Raw genomic sequence first — 26,624 nt, forward strand, 5'->3', positions numbered from 1 at the left:
GCCTCCCGAGTAGCTGGGACTACAGGCGCCCACCACCTCGCCCGGCTAGTTTTTTGTATTTTTTTAGTAGAGACAGGATTTCACCGTGTTAGCCAGGATGGTCTCGATCTCCTGACCTCGTGATCCGCCCGTCTCGGCCTCCCAAAGTGCTGGGATTACAGGCTTGAGCCACCGCACCCGGCCTTTTTTTTTTTTTTTTTTTTTTTTTTTTGAGATAGAGTCTCACCCTGTTGCTCAGCCTGGAGTGCAATGGCGAGATCCCGGCTCATTGCAACCTCCGGCTCCCAGGTTTGAGTGATTCTCCTGCCTTAGCCTCCCGAGTAGCTGGGATTACAGGCACGTGCCACCATGTTCTGGCTAATTTTTTGTATCTTTAGTAGAGACAGGGTTTCACCATATTGGCCAGGCTGGTCTTGAACTCCTGACCTATGATCCGCCCACCTCGGCCCCCAAAGTGCTGGGATTACAGGCACGAGCCGCAGAGCCCGGCTGTAGAACCTTTTTACAGCTTCCAGTCAGACCATGAACTCCAATATCACGACTTCTGGCCTGATAATTACATTTACTGGAAGCAAATCAGCTGAAGAACTCCCTTAGCCCCTTGAGAGAGTACTTATCGGGGTCTATTAACTAATTTTCGTGCTGTTAAGTTGCAGGGCCTTGACTCCTGGGTACACATATCACATCTAAAGAAGGCACTGACTCCTACCAGAAACTGACACCAAACTGAAGTTGACCAAAGCCTCACCTTTAGACCCGGGCAAAGGTGACACTCAAAGTAAACTGCTTTCATAAAACACAGGGACAGGCCTATATTCAAAAACATTAAGGTTCATTTAATAATTTTGCCTTTATTTGAAATAATGTAATTTATTCTATGCCTAGATACTAAATAATTTGAAGGTTTAATTTTTTTCTATCATTTGCAAAACTAGGCAGGGCTTGTGACCTTTTTATTTAAAATATTGTTAGTTCCTTGTGTTTGTTGTACTTCCAGAATTTGAACTATACAATCCCTCCAGGCCCAGCATGAGATTGTGAGGGCCAATTCTGAGGAATAAAATTAATTCAGATTCTCCAAAGCAAGGATAGGCACAGAGATGCCTCAGCAGCTTAACAGAATGCTTGTGTTTTGTATAGCTAATTGCTACGAACAGATTATGGTGGCTCAATGCACATAATTTATAAATAAGTCAATTTTACCTTGTTACCTTGTCTTTTGACTTTTGGTTTTTGGCTCTTTTGTTGCTTAAAAGAGATTTAAAGGCTAATGAGTGCCTGCTCACTTCCATTCCATTGGCTTAGACTATTTAAATGGCTGTAAGTCTTTGAGGGGGCCTCCCGGTGAGCTGGTTTGAGGTTCAAGGCAGAGGCTGCGCCTGGAGCAGAAAGGCACCTGACTGCCACGCTGGGGGCAAATAGTGGGCCTCGGCACTCCAGCTGACGGCAAAATCATTTTCTATAACGCCGCATGCCTAAAAATGGGCCAATAAACACAAACCAGACCCTAAGCCAGACCCTCGTTAACTCTTCAACTTGCCTTCCAGCCGAACTCTCTTAGGCCAGAGCTGGGGCCAGGCCGGGTTGGGCGTCGCGCTTGTCAATCATGTAGAACCGGGTGTGATTGAGCGAGTTGGGATCCCACTTCCGACAGCGGCGCGGGGGCGGTCGGGAAACCGGAAAAAGCTTCCAATGACTGCGTTTCCGGCGGCGGCGCGGGGGCAGCTGGGAACCCGGAATGCTGCCCGATGGCCCTGAGTCCTCGCTGTGGGGCAATCCGGGCTTGCAGGCGAGGTAAGGTCGACTCCATTTGGCCCGGGGATGGTCACACGGGCGGGGGCCGGGGCTGCAGTCGCCGCCACCGCTGTTGTCGCGTTGCTCTCGGCCGCACTCGCGCTGTACGGGCCACCACTGGACGCAGGTACCCGACCGCAGACCGCCTCTGCTGGCTCGCAATGGGAAGGCGCCGCTGAGGGGCAGCCCGCGCGCTGGGCCAGGGCGCCGTGTGGCTTGCGGGGCGGGGTAGGGAAAGGCAGGAGGTCTCCTGGAACGGCGCTGCGACGGCTGGGCGCGGCTCGGGGTGACGGGAGCCTCTGCGCGGGGTGACAGAGAGGCAGAAGGTGGCACCGGGGCTGGAGCCCGTGCCCGTCCCGGGAGCGGGCGTGAGCGGCGGAGCCCGCGCGGCGGCCGGGGAACGGGGGGCCGAGGGCCGGTAGGAGGACCCTGGGGCGCTGGTCGGATCCGTCTGCTCTGCTCTGTCCCCGCTCCCGGTCTGGGAAAGATGCTCGCCAACTCCGGACTTGCTGTTTGGTCCGAGATGGAGACAGGGGCCCTCCTGGGGTCCAGGGACGCGGCGGGCGTGCAGGCGAGCTGGTCGGCTGAGCGGGCTTCGCGCACACCAGGAGCAGGGCTGCGTCTACGTCCCCAGCTTGAAGCCCCAGTGCCACTGTGCAAGTACAGACCCTCCACGTCCTTGGACGAGAGGGACTGGATACTGCGACGCCAGGACCGCAGAAAAGGACTCGACCAGCCAGGCCTCCTTCTCCCGCCCCGTGCCAGGGTGTGTATGTGCGTGCAGGAGGTCCCCTGGGGAGGGAGGCTCACCTGAGTCATCCCCAGAACCTGGAGCGCTGACCAGATGCCCCGAGGGCCCTGCCCTGGCCTTGGCTGGTCCTTGCACGCTGAGATGCCTTTTCAGATAGAACGGATTATGTAGACAGAATGTAAGCAGGAGCTGAGCAAGTGCTTGGAGCCCCATCTCTTCGTAGGGTTTTTTCTCTTTCTGTTTGCCTTGTGGGTATTGGTGTATCTAACGTATTTTATATAGGAAGTAGCTCGTGTATATCTCATTTCTCATAAGGACAGATTGGTGTTATCCATCTTGGTATAGAAGATAAATAGAAGCTCAGAGAAAGTGACTTAGCCAGGATTCTCCAGCCAGTAAGTGGCCGAAATGGTTAAATGCACCATTTGTTGCTGTAGTCGTTAGACAGATTTTACCTTGTGTATATGTTGGGAATCGTCAGAGTTTTGGCTTTTTGTTTTCATCACACACTCCGAATGCATTGGGTGGCGCTGAGAGGGTGCTCTACACTGTACCTCAGTCACCCCAGCAGGGAGGCTGCTTAACACCACTTTAATTAGAGAGTTATTTGTGGCTCTTTACCTTAAATTCACACACCATGATTAGTAGCAAGATTTTTCATTGCACTTGGTTGAGCATTTATTATCGGACTGATTTGCTAAACATTTACGAAAAGCCAGTATAATAGAGCTGTATATCACTGACTTCCCATCCAGGCTTTGGGAATATTTCAGTTAACTTAGGGATTGTTGTTAGATGCTCTGAATTAGTTACAATTCACATTAATTTAAAGTACTTTTTTTTTTAGGTAGAATTTTCCAGTACTAAAAGCACTTTTAGCACAAAGCAGCAATGATAGTCTTCCCCAGACATGCTTCCTTAAAACAAAAGCCAAACAGATATAACCTGTTCTTCCAGACTCAGAATTGTGCTGAAGAGTTACTGAATGGGATAAATCTGAAGCCACCTATTGTCAAGGCCTTTTTATCCTTCAGAGCTTTGATGTTTATATGTAAATATTTCTGTGGATAAGTTCAAATGGTGACGTCAGTAAGCCAGCTGGAACTTGCCTCACTGCCAAATGCTGGGAAGTGTAGTTGACCTGCTTTGGCCCTTTTGCTAACGGAAGCTGTTTATCTTAGGTGAACGCTGGTGAGCAGCCTGGATTTTACTTGGCGTTAATACAATTCTAGTTAAGTGAAAATGCTGTACTTCTTATTTTGCCTTAAAATGGCAGCATTTTACACCTATTATGTGCCCACAAAAATAAAAACAAAAACATGGCAGCACTTTGGTAAAATAGTGTCTCGTGGCCTGGCTTGTTACTACCCATAGCATCTGCACGGATTTCTCTCTGGGCCCCAGTTTCCTTATCTGTAAAAGAAAGATAAACTGGCTGTTAGTGAGGAGAGTGAATCGCGATGTCTTTACTTCATCGAATAGTTATCAAGTGTCTTGTTCTGTGCCAGGCTGTGTTCGAGGTGATAGAGTCCCATATGGAAGCAGTCAGTGTTGCAGTGTGCGGAAGGTGCCACATTTCCTGCGGGCAGACAGTAGGGTGGTGATTCTCCACCAGTCCAGACATAAGAACTTCCTTCTTATGTCCAGGTCAACCCCTACCGTGTAGGTTGTCTGTGTGCTTGAAAGGTTTCAGAACCCCACATGTAATAAAAGTTACTTTTGGTATCACTTTGAATTTTTAAAATTATATAGCAAAAAAGTTACTATCAATTATGTTATGGTTTTAAAATAATTTTAAGCTAGCTGACATTTGAGAACCATTGTTCTCATGTGTAAGTCTTTAAATATTCAGTTTCTGGATGCTGCTGCTTGTTCTCCAGGTTCTTAGACCCAGCCCTTACAGTAGCATCATGGCCAGGGAACTGGGAATCTGACAAAGTCTTCAGATTTCACAACTTAACAGGAGGAGGAGGCGACTCCCGCTGATGGGTTAATCAAGTTGCTATGAAGGTGATTTGCACATTTTGGGCTCCAAAACACTACCTTCTATATAAGATGAAAGAATAGCTCAAAACAGGATTTACCCCCATGTTTTCTTTCTAGGTATTATAAAGATTGCTATGTGGATGTAGTGTGTTTCCACAAAATCAGAATTGACATTTTTGGCTTGTGTTAAATGGGACTTTAATGCTTAACCTACTGTAAATCTGCCTTAGAAAGTGGCCCATATTTGTATATGGTATTTGATGTTAAGTCCCCTGATATCTTGCCATTTTAATAAGGCTTACCTTGAAGTGGAAGAAAAATTGTATGTGTTCTTGTCATTATTTGAATGGCAATAAAAATCATTATTTGCTTTAAAACCTGTAGGCTCTAAGCATATCCATGCCTGGACTAGCACATCTCCTCTTTCATAACCAAAAAGATCAAAAAGGTACTATCCCAGTACCCCTGTGCCAAAGCACTGGGAGGACTTTCAGCAAAGTGTGGTGCAGAAGGGAAGCTTTTCCGCTCTGAGGAGCAGGTGTGGAGAGGACAAGCACTTGGAACACAGCACACCTGGGAGCTCTGGCGCTGCAGCTGTGGCCCTGAGGCGGCCCGGCCCTGCCCTCCTGTGGGGGTGTTGGGCGACACTGGTTGCACGGGGGCAGCAGTGCTACCCTCCACCCGACAGGTGCTCCACCTCGACTCGTGGATGCAGCCTAATTTTGTGTCAAATCCTTTTTGGTAATGTGTGGGTTATTTCAACTATGAGGCAAAATGCAAATGAGTAGTTAAATGTCGGTTTATGATATTTGCCCTTTTTGATATAAACATTAAATATTTCATACCTCACCTCTAGTACTTTTTTTAAGACTTAAATCTGAAATTTAAGATACAGATGTTCATAAGATATGAATCTTGGATATTGGAAGAAAGAAGCTTCCTGGAAAATGTACAGTATTTGGTGTAACCATTTGATTCCTTTTCTTATTGTGAGAAACACGTTTATTAAGTATTACCATTCGGAGTTGTTTTCATCAGGCAGGGTACATTGACACAGATGTTAATTTTTAATATCTGTAAGTTGAAGTCTGACTAAATTGTTTTTCTCTGTGATAAGTCACAATTTATATTTTATATGAGCTTAAATATGATTTAATTTGAAGTACTGGTATATTTAAAGGTGCTAAAACTACACGCGTGCATCTCTACTAGTGGTTCTTAACTCAGGCTCATTTTGCCCCCCGCAGAAGACGTCTGGGAGTGTTGAGATATTTTTGGTTGTCACCACTGGGTGTGTGTGCATGCACTGCTGACTGGGCAGAGGCCAAGGATGCTGCTTAGCATCCTTCAGTGCATAGAACAGCTCCCCATGACAGAGACAGGGTGCTGATCGATATCCATGAATGTCTTTTTCTCTTTTCTTTTTTTTTTTTTAGACAATGTCTCGCTGTGTCACCCAGGCTGGAGCACAGTGGCATAATCTTGGCTCACTGCAACCTCCACCTTCCAGGTTCAAACAGTTCTCCTGCCTCAGCCTCCTGAGTAGCTAGAATTACAGGCGTGCACCACCATGCCCAGCTAATTTTTGTATTTTTAGTAGAGATGGGATTTCACCATGTTGGCTAGGCTGGTCTCGAACTCCTGACCTCAGGTAATCCACCCACTTCCGCCTCCCAAAGTGCTGGGATTATAGCTGTGAACCACCACGCCGACCCCATAAATGTCTCTTCTAGACAAGTGTATTATTTTAAAACCATAATTTAGCCTGCCTGGAGGAATTTCAAGGATGGGCGCATCGGTCCCCTGCAGGTAGCGCAGAAAGCCTCGTTGTGTCTCTTATAGGTCCACAGATTATAGTGATTCTGTGCCGGGTCTTAGCGTGTGTTGGTCTGGAAGAAGGTGAAAAGGTTTGGGGTTGGGCTGGGTGCGGTGGCTCACACCTGTAATCCCAGCACTTTGGGAGGCCGAGATGGGCAGATCACAAGGTCAGGAGACTGAGAGCACCCTGGCCAACATGGTGAAACCCCGTCTCTACTAAAACTACAAAAATTAGCTGGGCGTGGTGGCACGCGTCTGCAGTCCCAGCTCCTCAGGGGGCTGAGACAGGAGAATTGCTTGGACCAGGGAGTCGCAGGTTGCAGTGAGCCGCAGGTTGCAGTGAGCCAAGATCGTGCCACTGCACTCCAGCCTGGTGACAGAGTGAGACTCTGTCTCAAAAAATAAAAAATAAAAAATAAGGGTTTTGGGTTGATGGGGATTCATAGGATCTTTTTATCTTGGGGGATCTCCGCATCTGCTCTGTCAGCTATGGCGGTTACATCTACTCAGAAAGAAAATTCCTTTAAAAATTGTGTTGAGTAAAAAGTAAAACTGTAAGACTTAAAAGACGAAGCTCTTTTGCCATGAAGCGCTCAGTCAGCTTTGGGCTGCCATCAGTGGAACTTGTGACACATCTGGTTTTTCTCTGCTGCTGAGATAATTGGAAGGATAAAAATATTGAGCGCCTTGTTTGAAAAAATACTGTGTATATTTGCAAAGATCCTTTCATTCTAGGGAGAATGTATGCTTTATTATCTATTCATTGAGCTCTATAGAACATACCAGCATTTCTCTCATAGCCGAGCTGTTTTAAATATTAAGGTAAAATATACAGCACGGGAAGCTCTTCAAGAAAGGCCAATTAAAGTGTAACCATTTAGACAACTCAAGATGATGAAATTACTTTAAGTGCCACTTTGAACCCAATTTAAGAAGTGTGCCATATTTAGAATGCAATTTTTAGGTTATTTAATTAATATCCAGTGGAGTATTGGAATACAGTTGGGAGTAATATGAGGAATCTGGCCGGCTTCTGAGCATCCCAGTGGATTACAGGTGGGAACTTGCTTTCCAGTTTGTGGGAAGAGAAAAGACCTAATAATCCTAAAGGGAATTGAAATGAAGTAAGATAGTTTATTAAGTAATAATGCATTTTTGACTTGATAAAATGGTAAAACTTTCTGGAAAATTAAATGGTCTTCCAAAATTTCTCATACATTTGAAAAATAAACCTGATCGAAATAGCATGTGTTGTTCTGGCATGGTGGCTCCTGCCTGTAATCCCAGCACTTTGGGAGGCTGAGGTAGACGAATCATGAGGTCAAGAGTTCAAGACCAGCCTGGCCAACATAGTGAAACCCCGTCCCTACTAAAAATACAAAAAATTAATTGGGCGTAGTGGTGGGCACCTGTAATCCCAGCTACTCGGGAGGCTGATTCAGGAGAATCGCTTGAACCTAGGAGGCGGAGGTTGCAGTGAGCAGGATCGTGCCACTGTACTCCAGCTTAGGTGACAGAGCTAGACTCTGTCTCAAATAAATAAATAAATAGCATCTGTTACTATATGTGTTAATTACATGTGTTCAGGCTGGGCACAGTGGTTCACGCCTGTAATCCCAGCACTTTGAGAGGCTGCAGCTGGCAGATCACTTGAGGTCAGGAGTTCTAGACCAGTATGGCCAACATGGTGAAACCCTATCTCTACTGAAAATACAGAAATTAGCCAGGTGTGGTAGCGGACGCCTATAATCCCAGCTACTCAGGAGGCTGAGGCAGAAGAATTGCTTGAACCTGGGAGGCAGAGGTTGCAGTGAGCTGAGATCACGCCACTGCACTCCAGCCCGGGTGACGGAGTCAAGAGTTCATCTCAAAAAAGAAAAAAAAAAAATGACATGTGTTAATGTAATTTTGAACATCATATTTGCTTACAGAAATAAAACCACTGGGTAAAAATCTATAGCATTCATATTAACTTTGGAGAGAGTTTTGGCTAATGGGCTATGATGTGTCCTAACAATATCTGTTTACCTTTCTGAATTATTCATTTTTCTTGTCTTTCAGTTTTAGAGAGAGTGTTTTCGCTACGTAAAGTACATTCAATACAGGATATGGAAAATACTTTGCAGCTGGTGAGAAATATTATCCCTCCTCTGTCTTCCACAAAGCACAAAGGACAGGATGGAAGAATAGGCGTAGTTGGAGGCTGTCAGGAGTAAGTAACTGATGTGCAACATTGGTGTTTAAAAAGTCAGCTGCTGGCTGGCTGCTTACCTGCCTGTCATTCACGCCGTCTAGTTTGACCTCAGTAATCATTTCCAAGTGCAGCCTGATAGGACACTCAGTATTTTTCAGTGATCCACTTTTTCATTAACTAGGAAACAACTCTGAGGAGCTCTGCCTGAAGTGTTCCCTCGTGTGTGTCAGTGTTAAGTTTTGCTTGTAGCGGGGGAATGAGCCTGTTTTTCCACTTTTTGCTTTTCCGTATTTAACCGGACTTCATACCACAAGCATGTTTTTTGTGTTTAGGATAGAAACGCTTAGCAGCCTGTGGGTTTACTTTGTCAATTTAAAGACGTTACTGAAAGTCATTTACGAAATTTGACAAATCTCTAGCTTGCCTCCGTTCTGTTTTGCTGCTATGTTTGGTGCGTAGCTGTTTGTAAGTTGTCCTTGGGTGTGAAGGATACCTTCTGCCTCTGACGGAAATCTCTTGCTGCTTGCTTTCTGTTTGCATGTATGTGGTATCTCTCTTTGCCCATCTCTCCATTTGCAGCTGTTGGTCGTGCCCTCGGGTGTGTTGAGAGTTGTGACTGGATCAGGTGTGCGTGCATTTACATGCTGGTGCCGCTGCTGAATCGGACCTCCATTGTGTTTCTGTGTGCTGCTTCCCAAGAGCACCTGTTCCCTGCAGCCCTTGGAGGACAACCTTTGCTAGTCAAGTTGACAGACTTTTTGTGTTAATGCATTTCTCTTATTAGTGAGGCTCGTTTTCACATGATGTGAGAGGGTGTGCATGTATGTTGCCTGGTCTGTCCTTTCTTTTGCATTTACAACACTTTCTGTTGATACCGCTTTGCAGGAGAAGGCCATGTAAGGTGACCTGTGTCAGCATTTGCCCAGGTCTGTTTTTCTTGGGTTAGCAAAACATTTCACTGCTCAGAATGGGCATAAAGGTTGCATTTGCCCATCTGATGCCAGGACAAGGCTCTTCCTTTCTGTGCCTGAAGTGCCCTTAGACCTGGAGTGCAGCAATTCCAGAACAGTGAGGTGGAAGCAGCTGGCTGTGGGTACTGTTTCTTGTTTGTCCTGAGTGGCCCCTGTCCGGCCTCTGCTGACTGTTACTCTGGAGGACGGGGTCTGCCCGATCTGGGACCCTCTCCATGCCCGACTGCTCTGAACATGTGGTTGTCACTTTCTTCTCTCTGGGCAGAAGCCTGTGGTCAGCTCCTTACCTTGAACATTCACATTGCAGAAAGACTGCAGGCATTACGTAAGCCAGAGATTCACTCTCCTGAAATGCATGAAGGTTTTATGTAAAAGATCGACATTGCTGGCTGGGTGCTGTGGCTCATGCCTGTCATCCCAGCACTTTGGGAGGCCGAGGCGGGTAGATCACCTGAGGTCGGGAGTTTGAGACCAGCCTGACCAACATGGAGAAACCCTGTCTCTACTAAAAATACAAAATTAGCTGGGGGTGGTGGCACATGCCTGTAATCCCAGCTACTCGGGAGGCTGAGGCAGGAGAATCGCTTGAACCCAGGAGGCAGAGGTTGCAGTGAGCCGAGATTGCGCCATTGCACTCCAGCCTGGGCAACTAGAGTAAAACTCCATCTCAAAAAAAAAAAAGAAAAGATAGACATTTCTAGTCTAACCCGGTTCATGTTCGTTGAACATTTCCTGAGCATCTTCTAGGCGTTGGGTTTGTGCTCTGTGCTTCATGTCTGTTATTTATTGATAAACCATGTCTATATTCTTTATGCCTATTTTTTATTGATAAACTATTTATTGATCAAGGTATGCTTACCTTATTCTCAGAAGTTTTTGACTCTAAATACCTTCTTTTTAGGTACACTGGAGCCCCATATTTTGCAGCAATCTCAGCTCTCAAAGTGGTATGTTTACTTAAAAGTTCTTCATTGGGATTTTTCTGGTGGAGAGTTTGATTAAATATGATTAAAGCAAATGTTTTCTGATAGAAATCTAAATAACTTCTTAAGGTAATCATAGGTAATAGAAACACCCTTAAGTCTATCCTGACATCCTGTGCATGAACAAGATCACTTCAATTGAAGCCCATTTTTGTTTTTTTCTTTTTTCTGAGATGGAGTTTTGCTCTTGTCGCCCAGCCTGGAGTGCAGTGGCACGATCTCAGCTCACAGCAACCTCTGCCTCCTGGGTTCGAGCCATTCTCCTGCCTCAGCCTCCCGAGTAGCTGGGATTACAGGCACCTGCCACCACGCCCGGCTAATTTTTTTTGTATTTTCAGTAGAGATGGGTTTTCTCTGTGTTGGTCAGGCTGGTCTCAAACTCCTGACCTCACGTGATCTGCCCGCCTTGGCCTCCCAAAATGCTGGGATTACAGGCATGATCCACTTCACCTGGCCTCAATTGAAGCCCATTTTTAAAACCTAAAGTGTGATTTGTATTGTACTCCACCAAAGTGAACCTGGGATGCCTTTGTAGGTCCCAGCTGAAGCAGTTGATCCTGCAGTTTCCCATGCACGAAGCAAGTGCTAATGACCGGCCTCTTTCTGTGACCCTTCCTCCTGGAGGGTGACCAGGCTGAGCTGGGCTGTGCTGGTGTGTGTGGCTCTGACCCTGCCTCTGTGGTGGCGGCAAAAGTCGTTCTTGTATTGTGCTATGTGCCCTGGCCCTTTGCTAAGCCACCTGGCTGGGTGTAACCCGAACTAGTACATTTCTCGCGCATGTCAGCAGGGCACTGGACGCCTGTGTCTGGTGGGTGGGCAGCGATGCCGGAGCCTTCCGGGGCCTGTGGACCAGGTCCCTGAGTCAGCCTCTTGTGCTCCTTCTTCAGGGCGCAGATTTGTCCCACGTGTTCTGCGCCAGTGCAGCTGCGCCTGTGATTAAGGCCTACAGCCCGGAACTGATCGTCCACCCAGTTCTGTGAGTCGCTCTGCGCCGGGTTCTCGTGGGTTCTCTTTCCCTCCTGCACCATTTGGGGTTTTTGCACTGACACCGAGAGCGTCTGATGGATTTTCCGTCCTCTGAGTTTGTCAGCAGGTGCTGTAAAGGAAGTAGGGAACGAAAGAGCCCATTCTTCTGTGGTCAGAGTAAGACAAACACAGAGGGGTGAGAGGTGGGTTGGGGGGACTTGGGCCTGTTGGAAATGGCCGGGGCCCAGCTCCAGAGGCAGTGAGGCCCTGTGGGCTGTGTCTGACAGGTTTGCAGAAGGTGGAAATGAAGGGCCACTGAGCAGTAACAAGACCCTTCGTGCACTCAGCAGGTATGTCTGGTGCCAGGCCGTAGCCTGCGTTCCATGGGTCAGCGTCAAACTGGGCAGGCAAACACCTGCCCCCGTGAGGCTCCCCCAGACAGCCTGTGCTGTAGAGCTTGCGGCGTGGAGGTGTTCTCTCTGCCGTCCAGGATTGTGGCCACTGAGTGCTTGAAATGTAGCTGGGAGGTGCAGGAGCGGAGCTTTTGCTCCTGTTTACTTTTAATTGTGTGTGTTCACATAGCCTGCATTGGGCTGCGCTGCTCTGGAGACAGACAAGGGAGAGCAGGATGTCAGGTGGTGAAGGAACCGCAGAGAGCGGCAGCAGGGAGGGGGTTGTGAGAGTGGGCAGAGGGTGGTTGGGGCGGCAGCACAGTGTGATGACGCCTGGGTAGAGCCCGGCCTCTCCACACCAGGGAGGAGCCGGCGCAGAGCTCCAGGTGGGGCGCTGTGATGTGTCAGGTGACCAAGTGGTGCAGGGCTGGGCCCCACAGGGTGTGGGGCTGCTGTTAGGGCTGTGGCTGTGGCACTGAGTGGGCAGGGCAGGGCCAGTGTGGCTCATAAAGGCTCCTTGGCGGCTGTTGGGCTGGGCCCCTGGGGCCCGGGTGGAGGCTGTGTTAAGGGCCTGTGGGAGGGAAGGGTGCAGTTAGATGGTGAGAGGGGTCAGATTCTGGGTATGTTTGGAAAGTTTGGGGGCAGAATTTGCTGACAGATTGTATTGGAAAAGGCAAGTGGCACGGACTCCACCAAGGGTTTTGGTCTGAGCGAGGTGTCACTCCACGTGGTGGAAAAACGGGCTTGGGTGGGAGAAGATGAGGCATTGGGTGTGGGGTGCAGTTTGGCTGCCAGTCAGACATCCAGGGGATGTGGCTAGTGGGCATTGGACAGTGGGGACATGGACTTGGGAGTCATGCACATGTGGACGGTGCTTAAAACTGGAAGACGAGGGAGTGAGAGGCAGAGGGGGGCTGGGTAGCGGGCTTGGCACTCAGATGCTAGGAGCATGGGCTGGGGAGGAGGCAGCAGGGGCTTCAGGAGTCAGTGAAGCCGCTGTTTCCAGACAGTACTAGAAGGGCCTGTGCGTGCCCTTCTGGTCACACTCTGGGTCAGTTCGAGATGAGGCCTGAGAACAGATGGTGCATCTCACAGTGTAGGGTTCTTGGTGACCCTGAGAAGGGAGCTTGTCAGGGAGGAAAAGGGACAGAAGCCTTAACAGTGGGCTCAAGGAGAGGACACACCGAACAGGAAGGAGGTCAGAAAAAGCAAAACCCTGCCTTGTTCTGAATGAGAAACTGCAGCAGGATCAGTGCGTTGTGTGGGGCCTGGTGCGTAAGCACACAACGTAGGCTTTACAGCCACACGTGTATGTGATGGAAACAAACTGGCTATTTTGAAAATAGCCGTCACTCTTTTTCTGACTTGTCTTAACTGTTGAAAGCTGGGCATCTAAATCTGGGCATTAAAAGATAGATCAGGGAGAGGCAATGGCCACATGCAGTGTGGGGCTGGTTTGGGTCCTGAAACGGGAAGAGGACATCAAGAGGAAACGGGAAATTTGGAAAATGCCGTGGTTTAATGAATGGTATTGAACCAATGTGAAGTTAGTTATGCTGATCCGGAATGTGGGTGTGTGAGGTGTTAACCTCAGGGGAGGCTGGGCAAAGGGTACATGGGAGCCTTCTGTACTGATTAAATAATAAATCTAAATTACAGAAATTATTTACAAGTCATTAGTATTTGCAAATTATTTTTTCAAAATAAAATGTAAACAAATACATGACAGTAAATAAATGAGGAGTTGTGGGTAACCATCCTGGCCTTCCTTTCCTTCTTTAGCGACAGCCCCAGTGCTGTTGATGAGGTGGAGAAGTGGCTCCCCCGGCTGCACGCTCTTGTCGTAGGACCTGGCTTGGGTAGAGATGATGCGCTTCTCAGAAATGTCCAGGTAATGTGTATACTCACTCACTTTCCTCATGACAGGCTTAGCCCGTAGGCGTGAAGTTGGAACAGAGGCATTTCTCTTCCTTTTTGTGTAGTGTTCTATCGGGAGAACCCGCTCCGGATGTTTAACGTGGGTTCTTTTCTATTTCCTAAGTGTCTCGGCTGGGTTGAGAAATAAAGGGAAAGAGCACAAGAGAGAGAAATTTAAAGCTGGGTGTCCAGGGGAGACATCACATGTCGGCAGGATCCGTGATGTTCCCCCAGCCGTAAAACCAGCAAGTCTTTATTAGCGATTTTCAAAAAGGGGAGGGAGTGCACGAATAGGGTGTGGGTCACAGAGATCCCATACTTCACAAGCTAATAAAATATCACAAAGGAAATGGAGGCTGGGCGAGATCACAGGACCACCGGATGAGGAGAAATTAAAATTGCTAATGAAGTTTTGGGCACGCATTGTCATTGATAACATCTTATCAGGAAACAGTATTTGAGAGCCGACAACCTGTCTGACCACAATTTATTAGGTGGGAATTTTCCCGTCCTAGTAAGCCTGGGAGCACTATAGGAGACCGGGGCTTATTTAAGGGCCAGTCTATAGGCCTACCCTCAGGGCGCATTCTCTTTCTCAGGGATGTTCCTTGCTGAGAAAAAGAATTCAGCGATATTTGTCTTATCTGCTTATGAAAGAGGAGGAATATAGCTCTGTTCCGTCCGGCTCACCGGCAGCCAGTTCAAAGTTACCTCTCTTGTTCCCTGAACATCGCTGTTAGCCTGTTCTTTTTTTAAGATGCCCAGATTTCATATTCAAACACACATGATCTACAATTTTTGCAGTTGACACAATCACAGGGTCCTGAGGCGACATTCATCCTCCTCAGCTTACAAAGAAGATGACGGGATTAAGAGATTAAATGGGATTAAGAGATTGAAGTAAAGACAGGCATAGGAAATCACAGGGGTATTGATTGGGGAAGTGACAAATGTCCATGAAATCTTTACAATTTATGTTCAGAGATTACAGTAAAGACAGGTGTAAGAAATTATAAAAGTATTAATTTGGGGAACTAATAAATGTCCATGAAATCTTCACAATTGATGTTCTTCTGCCGCGGCTTCAGCCGGTCCCTCCGTTCGGGGTCCCTGACTTCCCGCAGCAGTGTTCTGTGCGCCTCTTCATGGCGGGATTGAGATAAGATTTGAGGGACGGAGGAGAAACAGTGCGAAGGCGGTGAGGAGCTGTGCTGAGATCTGCTTCCCTCCGGGCCCAACTGCTTTCTCACGGAGCAGCTGCAGGTGTGTGTGGAGTTGCTCTGATGTTTTATGCCTGATGTGAGGAGAGGGTGAGCAGGATTGAGGAGCTGACAGAGGTTTGGGGTCAGGCCTGAGTGTACCTCCCAGGCCATCCCCTTCTCGCTGGGGACCGTGGGGTTCCCTCTGCCTCCTGAGCTGTTGTTCCCGCACAGCCCTGGCGCCATGCTCTGCTGACATCAGGCTGTGAGGTGACACGGCCAGCTTGTCCGTGTCCACATGCATGCACGTGTACTCTTCACTGATGCTGCTGTTTATTTCTTCAAGTTCATCCTATGCCCACCGGAATCCAAAAAGATGACAATTATTCTGAGCACTTTGTGTCTGCTGTAAATAAATACCACCTGGGATGGAGGCAGTGAAAACATGGGACGGCTGCCAGCTCTGTGGTCCCTGCATCCTCTGATGCTCCCTGGGCTGGTGTGTGTCTCTGCTAGGGGTTGTGCTCCTGTGGGGATGCATCTCAGGGACTGCCCTCTGAGGCCCTTTCTCGAGTTCAGGGGAGCCCTGTTAGAGCTCCTGGGGGAAGACACAGTGTGCCAGACAGCCTGGTGCCGCGGGGCGCTCACATGTGCAAGGCGTGGTGACTGCATGGGGATCAGAGGCCGGGCATTAGTGAGGGACTATGCTTAAAGCCCTTAGAAAGTGCCTGGCCATTCTGTGTTCGCCAGATCAGCAGTCACCCTGAAAATGCCAACCATCTGCATGGCACTCTCTTGAGTGCTTAGTTAACGGAGGGGTCTCTGAGGCTGCGGGGCTTGAAGGTGGCGAGTGATGGAGCCAAGCAGTGCAGGATGAGTCATCTGAGGGGCAGGCAGACGCAGGTTGGCACTGCATAGACCAGGGAAAGCAGCGTGGAGTTAGCACCGGAGCCCGACTTTGAGCTTTAAGGTCTCACCCGCTCACCGAGAAGTAGGAGGTGGCCGTGTTTAGGAGCAGGAGAACCCTCTGTCATCCCTGGGGAGAGGCTGTCAGTGGGGAGTCCCATTTGCAAGCTGCGGGTCTGAGGTGCACGGCTGCTGCTCCCTGTCCAGCTCTGCATCCTGGGGGTGCGGATGAATTAAAGGTGAACAAGCCAGAGTTCTCTGCTTCAGGTTCTTTTCTTTGTGAATTTAAGTTCATAATTTAAAAACTGGTATCTTAGAAAACCACTCTGCAGCATGGAAGTGTGAAAGGTGGGAGGTGAGGGTGTCCGTCGCTGCCCCTGCTGCCCAGACTCCGGACCTTGCATTCGGGTTCCCGCACGCTCTCACCGTGGTCTTGAGAGCCTTCAGGTCATTTAGTGTGGGCCGCCGCCGCCGCCTCGTCAGCTTCCAGCTCGTGCCTGGCGCGGAGCAGAGGCTTCCTACTTCGTCGACATTCCTGAATGAGGTCATCATCTGGTGTAGGCCTGAAAACAACCCAATTAGGTCGATTTCTATTCATATCCCCATTCTTCTGATGACAAATTGAGTCCTGGCAAGGGTTCAAGACGCCCGCGGGGTCTTGTAGCAAGGAAACTGCAGAGGTGGTTTTTTAAAAGCGACTTTATTTAGATGATTTACCTACCATACCCTTCACCCATTTAAAGTGAACTATTCGGTAGCTTCAAGTATATTGTGTGCAACCATCACCATGATCAACCTTAGAATATGTTTATTGCCTTCAGAAGCAGCCCATCCCCGTTAGCATCTGCTCCCTGTTCCCCAGTCTCCCCAGTTCCTGGCAGCCACTCAGCTAGTATGCTGTCTGTCTCTCTGGATTCGCCTGTTCAGGACATTTCTTTTTTTTTTTTTTTTTTTTTTTTTTTGAGACGGAGTCTCGCTCTGTCACCCAGGCTGGAGTGCAGTGGCCGGATCTCAGCTCACTGCAAGCTCCGCCTCCCGGGTTTACGCCATTCTCCGGCCTCAGCCTCCGGAGTAGCTGGGACTACAGGCGCCCGCCACCTCGCCCGGCTAGTTTTTTGTATTTCTTAATAGAGACGGGGTTTCACCGCGTTAGCCAGGATGGAGGACATTTCATATGAATGGAATTACGCAACGTGTGCTGTTTAGTGACTAGTTATGTCACTCTGCATAATTCTATATTTAGAGTTACCTGTGTAGTAGCATGTATCAGTACTTCATTCCTTTTTCTACCTCTAATATTTCATTGCATGGATACACCACTTTTGCTGTATCTGTTCACTAATTTATGGAAAATTGGTTTCCACTTTTTGTGTGGATGTGTTTTCACTCTCCTGGGTGTCAGTGTTTCACAATTTGAGGCCCTGCCACTGTCTCCCATAGCGGCTGCGCTATTTTCCATTCCCTCCAGCAGTGTGCAAGGCTCTGATTCGCCACATTGTCCCCAGCACTCGTTACTGTTGTTGTCTATTAGCAGCCACTCTAGTGGGCGCGGAGTGACCTCACTGTGGTTTGGTTTGCGTTTTCCTGGCCGCTGATACTGTTGAGCATCTTCGCATGGGCTCATTGGCTGTTTGGGTATCTTTTTTTGTTTTCTTTTTTTTGAAACAGATTCTCACTCTGTCACCCAGGCTGGAATACAATGGCGTGATCTTGGCTTACTGCAATCTCTGCCTCCTGGGTTCAAGTGATTCCTTTGCCTCGGCCTCCCAAGTAGCTTGGACTACAGGCACCCACCATCACACCCAGCTAATTTTTGTATTTTTAGTAGAGATGGGGTTTCACCATGTTAGCCAGGCTGGTCTCGAACTCCTGACCTCAGGTGTCTGCCCGCCTCAACCTCCCAAAGTGCTGGGATTACAGGCGTGAGCCACCATGTGTGGCCTGTTTGGGTATCTTCTTTGGAGAAGTATCTGTTCTCATACCCTTTCCCCATTTTGAAAACTGTTTGCCTTTTTATTATTGACTTTTAGGAGTTCTTCATATACATTCTAGACACAGGTTCCTTATCAGACTATTTGCTGATATCTTCTCATTCTGTAGGTTGTCTCTTCACTTCCTTGTTGGTTTTGTTTACAGCACAGATTTTTAATTTTGAAGTCCAATGTAGCTGTTTTTTCTTTTGTCCCTTGTGCTGTTGGTGTCTTATCTAAGAAGCATATGCCTAACCCAAGGTTTACTCCTACATTTTAAGAGCCTTATTGTTTTGGCTGTTACATTAGCTCTGTGGTGCATGTTGAGCTGATGGTGTGGTAGAAGGAAGGCTGTGGCGTCAGGCTTTTCCTTGTGGGTGTCCCATTGTTGCAGCACCCTGTGTTGGAGAGACTCTTCTTTCCTCCCGACTTGTCTTGTCATCCTACCTGAGAATCCGTTGACCCTAAATGTGAGGGCTTATTTCTGGACTCTTGTTTCTGTTCTGCTGGTCTGTACAGCTGTCCTGCAACTGCCCCGTCTTGACTGCTGTGGCTGCGTAGGAAGCCTGGACGTCGGAAAGCCCGCGTCCTCCACATTCGTTCTTTTCAAGGTTGTTTTGGCTCTCCCGGGCCCCGTGCGTTCCAGTTTTGGATCAGCTTGCTGATTGGTGGAGCAGGCAGCTGGGATTTTGGTAGGGATGATGTTGAAACGGAAGATCAGCTGGGGAACGTCTAACAACATTAAGTCCTTCTGGCTCCTGGGCTGACTTTGAACCCACGTTGTCTGAATCTAGAGCGCAGGCGCTTGACCAATGCACCTGTCCTCACACTGTGCTCTTTTCACACGCATTAACAGTGTGTCCTGGTCCTCACACTGTGCACTTTCCACACGCATTAACAGTGTGTCCTGGTCCTCACACCGTGCTCTTTTCACACGCATTAACAGTGTGTCCTGGTCCTCACACTGTGCACTTTTCACACGCATTAACAGTGTGTCCTGGGGGACTGTTTCACGGCAGGGTATGTGATATTCCTCATTATTTTTAACAGCTACATCAGAATTTACTACGGATCTACTGCAGTGTGTTTAACTAGTTCATTCACACTGTTTTCCACTTTTTTCGTGTTAACATCAGTGGTGTCCTGAACCTATGTATTTTGTCCACTCTCTGGGGTGTTAGAAGATAAATTTTTAGAAGTTCCATTGCTGAATTGAAGAGTAAGGACGTTTCAGTTTTGGAGAGATGCCTCCAGATTTCTCCCTAGCGTACCGTGGTTTACTTTCCCACGGGTGGGGACACCTTGCTGCGCTGGGTGCTCTGATGCGCGCATCTTTCTAGGAGACCCATGTAACACTGCATTTTCCAGGGTTTCAATGTTCACTTTTGACTACTCTTTGCGAATACATTAAAAGAAAACACAGAAACAGATGAAAATGTCAGATTGTTGCCAAATCCTGCAACACGAAATCAGAAACTGGTCTAAAATCTGAACTAGCAGAAGCCTGCTGGCTTTACCGGTGAAGCCAAACTCAGGGCGAGCAGAGAATTTTTATTGTTAATAAAGGAAATCAGCTTCAGGAAGTCTCAGGTACCCACCTCCCGGGAAGGGGCTTCAGGACACACTGCTAATGCTCCGACCCGTGTCAGAGCCAGGTATACGCTTCCCTTCAGCTGGAATGGGCGTCACAAACAAGCTGGAACGAGCACTTCGTTAGGCGAGCAGCTAACGCTTTGTCAGCTTTCAACTTTCATTTCACATACCTGGCGTTAGTTTTCAATACCTTAAATTATTCTGACTTGGCATGTATTTTGTTTAATGCTCTCTATCTTAATGTTTTCTACTATCAGGTGTCTATCAAGTCAAGATCACTTTACATGCTACTGCGGCATATAATCTTATCACAATATATTGGTTCATCATAATAAAAGCCACCAAATATTGATTACATATATGTGTATATATCTATACATCTAGTTTTTTTTTTTTTTTTAATAGAAAACCTTTGACACCTTCACTGTAATCCTATCAGGGAAAAATGATTCTGTTTATTATTGTCACTTATTATTTTAAACTATGTAAGTAAAGTGATATGAAAAATACATCATGACTAATGATTTGGGGAATTCTCAGGAATTCAGATTTCTTGCCTCCGAATGCTGCGGATTAGTATCTGTTGGAGAACTGGAAGCCCTCGCTGGGGCGGGGGGTGTGTCTTCATGAGTTAGCCTAAGAGCCCAGCTGTTGTTTGTAGCATTTCCACTGGGCTTCGCCTTTCAGAGTTCCCAGTGTCCTGCCTTATTTAGGGGCTCTGCTAGTTCATTGGGTCTTTCTGCTTCTCTATTTTATTCATTTGCTTGATTATTTTCCATTTATTGTTTGATGACCTGATGTTGCATTTTATTAAGAGTCTGCTCAATTTTCTTTCACTGCTGTTGGGGAAAGTGTCTTAGTCTGTTTTGAGCTGCTATAGCAGTGCCACAGACTGGGTAACTGATAATGAACAGGCGCTTACTGGCTCGTAATTCTGGAGGTGGATGTTCATCTGGCGAGGGCAGAAGGGCAGGAGAGAGACCCTTTATGCCCCTTTTAAAGGTCATTAAACCCACCCATGAGGGCACTGCCACATCACCTTTTAGAGGCTCCACCTCCCAGGACCCTTCCATTGGCAATTAAGTTTCACCGTGAGTTTTCAGGAGACACCATCCACACCATAGCAGCGGCAGCAGGCGTGGCACTCAGCCTAGTTTTCTCTTCTGGCAGGGCATTTTGGAAGCATCAAAGGCCAGGGACATCCCTGTCGTCATCGACGCGGTGAGTTGACCTCTCTCCTCCTGGCTCGGACTCCCAGAAGGCCTGTGCAGTGAGCACGGCTCCTTGTTCTGTGCAGGACGGCCTGTGGCTGGTCGCTCAGCAGCCAGCCCTCATCCAAGGCTACCAGAAGGCGGTCCTCACCCCCAACCACATGGAGTTCAGCAGACTGTATGATGCTGTGGTGAGTCAGTGGACTCCCTGGAGGGTAGATGCAAGCCCCATTCGTCCTGAAGAGGGTGAAGGACGCGCTCCATGCTTCTATGCTTCTGCCCAGCCTGTCCCTGTGGGCACATCTCTGCAGGGATGCAGACCTGCAAGTAATCGCTGTACCTCTCCCGGTGGATGGCCCGTCTTTGCATTAGTGCTCTTGGATTGGATGAATGATGGTATAGTGGGCTTGGGACAGGCAGGGACTCGGGTCAGCCAGCCTCTCCTGCAGCACACTGTGGACAGATCACTTTCTGTGTCTTGAGTGCCTCGTCTGTAATGTGATGATGGCATCTACTTCACGGGGTTCTGAGGATGAGATGAGGAAACCTGTGTAAAGCCGTGAGTCCCCACACGGTGAGTGTCCCGTCAGTGTTAGCGTCCAGTACAACTGGAATTTGTATTACTCCTACAAAGCTCTCAGAACCCAGCCTTGGGTGGTCCTCCTTCAGCCTGCTCTGACCAGGTAGAGGACGGGCACTGCAGCAGGCACTGCGTCGGCATCTGCCCGGAGGACTCGCTGCAGGCGATATCCTGGGCTTCCTTCCACCTACGTGGCCTTTAGCAGGTGCCTGGGTGATCCCTTTAGGCACGAGAGCGTGCGTCTCATGGCAGATGGGACAGGGCCATCCGTCACGTCGTGTGTCGTGTGTCTGACGAAGACTTTGCTTTTTCTGTGTCTTCCTGTGTTGTCATAGCTCAGAGGCCCTGTGGACAGCGATGACCGCCATGGATCTGTGCTGAGACTCAGCCAGGCCCTGGGCAATGTGACGGTGGTCCAGAAAGGAGAGCGCGACATCCTCTCCAATGGCCAGCAGGGTGAGTGGCGGCTGCCCTCTGTGCGTGGGCTGGTGCCAGGTCAGTCGGCGTGGCCGTGCTGAGCGCGAGCCCTGGAAGACCTCTCCCGTGCACACGTGTTCACGCGCATTCGCACAAAGGGATTCCTGCTGTCAGCACACCTTCTCCGGAGTCCATGTTTTGACTTCTCACTGTTTTGCCGGGGGGGGGGTGACAGTGGTGAGAGCAGGCTTTCGAGCCGTGGGCCTTACCCGTCGGCTGAATTCCCATGCCTCAGTTATGAGAGGCAGTGTGGCGGGAGGGTGCCTGCAACAGCAGGGCATTCCCCAGCGGCCACCTTCGTCTCACCTGTGGCATCCATGATCCCTGCAGTTATTCTGTATTGTATTGCATTTCATTCTCTTTTATCAAAATGACTGGAAAGTACAGAAAGCCCTGGGGCTGCTGGTGGTGGAATCTCAGGCGCTGAGTGTGGCGAGTCTCCGCCAGAGCCTGGGGAGGCTTCAGCAAGAGCCAAGTGAGAGCGGGGCAGAGGCCGGGCCCAGCTTCAGCGAGGCATCTGGGGAGCCATGCCCTTGTTAGCTCTGAAAATGGAAGCCCCCCTCCATTCAGGCCTGAAGAGATGATGAATAGCGAATGTACTCACCTGTTGAGCTGTGAGGCTGCCGAGTAGGTACCAAAATCAGGGTAGAACACTGAGGCATCTGTGGGCGGGTGTGCCCAATCCACATTTGTACATTCATGTTCACATGCACACATTTGCACACACTCATGCACTTATTCATACACATGCAGTCATGCTCACACAGCCTCACACGCCCTCGCGCACTCATGCACTTATACACATGCACGGTCGTGCTCGCAGCCTCGCACACGTCCTTACACACACATTCACACACAGCTGTGCACAAGGAACACAGGGCAGATGTTCTCAGAGGGACTCTGACACCTTTGAGATGAGGGTTTTTTAATCACTGGAAGGCTCTCTTGGGTCTAACAGGTTCAGACAGTGTAACACCTGGTTTTCAAAACATTTTCCAAAGAAACAGAGAATTCCCACATACACAGGCACAGGTGACGTTATGAGGCCAGTGGAGGCCTTGCTTGGTGTTGCACTTTATGACTGAGCTGTGGTTTAAGGTGCACTCTGGAGTGTGGGCTGCAGGCGAGGGCTCGTCCTCCAGGAGCTGGTAGGAGCTGGAGGCTGGGGCCGCCCTGCTCAGAGCTGCCTGCTTGGGCTTGTCTGAGGCGGTTCTGAGCTGCAGGTGTCTCCACCAACCTGCTGTGCTACACAGCCGGGTCTGGGGCAGCCTCACCACTGTGTGCCTTGATTTACTCTTTTGTAAAACAGAGGCTGCCTCCAACCCTTGGAACAAACAGGGAAAAGCCGTAGCGGGCAGGACGTGAGTGGAGCCTCGGGCTGCTCCTGGAGGGTGTGGCTCCGCCTGTGCGGCCTTCCACACGCATGGCTACTGTCACATTCATCCACATGGCCATGCTGACACCTTCTCTCACCTCTGCTCTGTGCAGTGCTTGTGTGCAGCCAGGAAGGCAGCAGCCGCAGGTGTGGAGGGCAAGGAGACCTCCTGTCGGGCTCCCTGGGTGTCCTGGTACACTGGGCGCTCCTTGCTGGACCGGAGAAAACAAATGGGTAAGGCCACATGTCTTCATTTATTCTACTTTGAAACCGTCTGATTTTTCTAAGCTATTTCAGTAGCTCATGCGTTGAATAAGTAGCCCTGGAAACACTGAGAACGAACTCTAGGCTTCACTGGAGAGATCTTGGGGCACAGCCGAACCCTCTTAGCAGAAGCTTCTACCCCACACTTGGCCTGGGCCTGTCCCTCATTCACTGTGGATGGGGCCCGGGGCAGAGGTGGTCTTCAGAGCTCTCCAGAGAGTTCCGAGGTGCAACCAAGGCCCAGCAGCACGCTGTTCTAGGAAGTTGAGTGGTTTACATAGAAAACAGGGTCAAGGCTTACTTAGACACTTGTTCTTAAAGATGTGAATTTTCTTTAAGAGACAGCAGAATTCTAGACTTTATGAATGCAAGCAGTTCCCATGCCTCTGAGCACCTCTGTTTCTCTTTTGTGAGCCCGTCAGGGTGGAGGCTGCAGGTGCTAAGTGTGGCAGACCTGGGCTTCTGGAGGGTGGCAGGCCTGTCATCCAGGGGCCTCATCTGTCCTCATTGCTGGGATGGCAGAGTCTGGGACCAGCCCCCAAACTAGGTGTGCCCACATGAACTTGAGAGCTGAGGAGGTCGGGGTGTGGGCAGGGCAGTCTTCCCGTTCGTTCTGCTGGGTTCACTCTCGTTCCCTCCGCCCCTCTCCCAGGAGATGGAGCCCTGGTAGCAGGAATCCACGTTCTCAGACCTCAGATGCCCTCCACACCCAGGCGCTGAGAGCACAAGCAGGGCTGAGCAGCATGTGCCACCTGGCTCTCCCCAGGAACACCTGGCGCGCCGCGGGCCCTGGCCCCGCCTCTGAGTACATAGACATTTCCGTGTGCCTCCTGCCAGGGAGTAGTGGAGGTTAATGGTGGTTTTCGCTGTGATAAAGCTGCTTTCTCCTCAGAGGCATGTTAGACTTGAAATTGACAATTTGGGGTCCCAAGATTGACACAGGAGTCAAAACCAGAGCCCAGGGTGGCTGTGGCCCCCGGACCACGACGCCCACTTCCCCACACCTCCCGCGTCACCCTCTCCGCAGGTCCAGCCCTCTCCTGGTGGCTGCATTCGGCGCCTGCTCTCTCACCAGGCAGTGCAACCACCAAGCCTTCCAGAAGCACGGTCGCTCCACCACCACCTCCGACATGATCGCCGAGGTGGGGGCCGCCTTCCGCAAGCTCTTCGAAACCTGAGCCCACGCAGACCAGAAGGAAGTAGGCACCTCGGACGGGGGAGAGCGTGTGTGTGATGGGAAAATCCGGAGCCACGTGTGTGCTGAAGGCGCACAGTGCTTGCCAGATTTTCAACTCGAGCATAAATTGGTTGCTGTTGAGAATTTAAGAATTTGGAATATTGCAGTTTTTGGCTAAACTTAATGCGTGGTTGGAGATGTTATGGTGACACTAAACAAAGTATTCCTGAACTCTCCTTAGCTCCTTGGTAGTAACCGAGAAGACAGAAATGAAGAAAATCATGTGAGAATGAAGAATTCTTTAGCAGCTCAACGGAATTTATTTCTCGATCTGCTCCCAAATCAGCGAAGTTTCTACTTGTTTCTCTCTCTGCCAACGCCCTTCATTTCTCTCCTGCTTCCCTCCCCTAGTCTTTCCTCTGGCAGGGAGCCGGGCACGGGTCCCCGGGTGTCTCCGAGTCCTGACTGCACTGACTGCGTCTCCTCTGACTGGCCCATCAGAAGGCTCTTCGTTCTCCAGCTCGTCGTCTTTTCAAGTGGTGATTAGCTTGGTGGTATCTGGCTGCTGGTATTTGGTTGGCTTATTGACATACTCCAGGGTAATCAGTGATCACTTTGTTTGGAAACCGTTTTGGAGGCACCATGGGAACAGAAGGAAACATGAGTGACGCTGACGCTTGAGTGGGTGGGCGGGGAGCTTAGACGCCTCCTCTCCCACGCTCTCCAGTGTCCATGTCTGCACAGAGGTCCCCATGACACCCACCAGCCCCAGCAGAGCAGACTTGACCGGGGACGGGCACCATGGAGGGCTGCAGCCTGGAGTCTGACATGGCCCCTAGTGCTGTCTCAGGAGAAGGCTCTGGAGGACTTGGGGCATGCTGGGCCTGGTGCAGCGATGGCACTAAGGAGACCCGGGGATAGACAGTGTCGTGGTCATGTGTGCTTAGGAAGCAGCGCGGCCGTGTCCTCAGGGATGTGTGCGTCCAGTAAATACACTAGTAACTGCACTTCAGCTAATACGCTTCATGGCAGTGTCGACCTCGGGTTAGCTTCCGTTGTCTGTATGGGTGGTTTTCCTGGGGCGGCCTGACATTGAAATGTTCTCTGGTCCCATGTCTTAGTGGGGCTTGGTACAGTTTTGTGCCTGACGCGTGCAGTAGGGTGTTCTCTTATACTTTCTGGAACGCCTTTCCACTGCAAGGGCCAAACCCTCCTGGTTCCCTTCAGAGTCTTTTTGGCCTGATGATGACTCGAGTGATACCCTGCGATGTAGGCACGCCCCAAATGGATTCTACTTTCTTTAAAACTAGGAACTTTGAAGATTAAAAAATAGATTGTCACTACTAATCTGACACCTAACTTCAGAAGCTTCACGTCTAATGTGAACTTTTCCAGAAAAACTGTGCTATGGACATTTTTCCTTTGGGGAATTAACATCCAGATTCTGGTAACTATTAAAAGACAGATCTGGTTAATTTAAATTGAGCGTTGTATTTTTTTCCTTAAACAGCTAAAGCTCACCTTTCAACTTTCTTAGGTGAGGATATGGTGAGCTACCAGGGAGATAAAAGTATACAAGCCTGTCTGTGAGACTGCCCTCACTGCCAGCGCCTCCCCCCCATGATGGCTGCGATAAAGCACCTTGAAGGATAAGCCCAGGGCAGCCCCTTCTTTCCTTAGGAAATAGGATTCAGCAGTCACAGGAACTATTTGTATGGTTTTTATGACTAAATTTTTGTTCTAAGTAAAACATCCCCTTACTTAAAGGAGAGAATGGGTTTTTTTTACGATCAGCTCATTGCTTCCCTGTTCTTTCTCAAACCCACGTATTTCATGCACTCGCTCCAGCCAGACAGGCTCCCAGGAGCTTCCCTGGACCAGGAGAGCCAACGGGGAAGTGTGTGCGGGTGGGTGGGCAGCCCGTGAGGCAGTGGCCTGGCTGTGGGGGACAGAGTGCCCCAGTACTGAGCAGCTGTCGAGATGCCTCATTGTAAGGAGCCCTCTGGGGACTTTTTCTATGTGGGTAGCTTTACTAGGGCGATTTTCTAGGTGAGTGACTTCTGAACTGGCGTTCTTCTCTGTAGACAGGAGACCTGTGCC

The 26,624-nt window shown here is 49.3% G+C and overlaps 1 protein-coding gene across 6 annotated transcripts; it reads left to right on the forward strand.

Annotated features, from left to right (window-relative positions):
- The first annotated feature begins 1,606 nt into the window (after positions 1-1,606).
- Positions 1,607-26,005, forward strand: NAXD (NAD(P)HX dehydratase). 6 transcript variants are annotated; one of them, XM_025364726.1, is made up of 11 exons: positions 1,731-1,921; positions 8,411-8,561; positions 10,416-10,461; positions 11,385-11,473; positions 13,638-13,746; positions 20,611-20,661; positions 20,738-20,842; positions 21,567-21,687; positions 23,197-23,317; positions 24,375-24,489; positions 24,766-26,005. In XM_025364726.1, the coding sequence occupies exons 1-11, from the start codon at positions 1,822-1,824 to the stop codon at positions 25,069-25,071; spliced, it is 1,314 nt and encodes a 437-aa protein (XP_025220511.1). In that variant the 5' UTR covers positions 1,731-1,821; the 3' UTR covers positions 25,072-26,005. The 6 variants fall into 6 exon arrangements, with proteins under 6 accessions (XP_025220513.1, XP_025220515.1, XP_025220516.1 ...); XM_025364728.1 differs by having other exon boundaries at positions 1,607-1,794; positions 24,375-26,005; XM_025364730.1 differs by lacking the exon at positions 24,766-26,005 and having other exon boundaries at positions 1,607-1,794; positions 23,197-23,322; positions 24,381-24,413.
- Positions 26,006-26,624: the final 619 nt, after the last annotated feature.

The sequence above is a fragment of the Theropithecus gelada genome, chromosome 17 (genome assembly GCF_003255815.1).
Source record: "Theropithecus gelada isolate Dixy chromosome 17, Tgel_1.0, whole genome shotgun sequence".
NCBI lineage: Eukaryota > Metazoa > Chordata > Mammalia > Primates > Cercopithecidae > Theropithecus > Theropithecus gelada.

What these genes read in the sequence shown, in the direction of transcription:
- NAXD (XM_025364726.1), top strand. Translation starts at nt 1,822, where the DNA reads ATGGTCACACGGGCGGGGGCCGGGGCTGCAGTCGCCGCCACCGCTGTT. An exon ending in TCCCTGTCGTCATCGACGCG is followed by an intron (nt 20,662 to 20,737) that starts GTGAGTTGACCT and finishes TGTTCTGTGCAG; the next exon opens with GACGGCCTGTGGCTGGTCGC. An exon ending in CCTCCGACATGATCGCCGAG is followed by an intron (nt 24,490 to 24,765) that starts GTGGGGGCCGCC and finishes AACTCTCCTTAG; the next exon opens with CTCCTTGGTAGTAACCGAGA.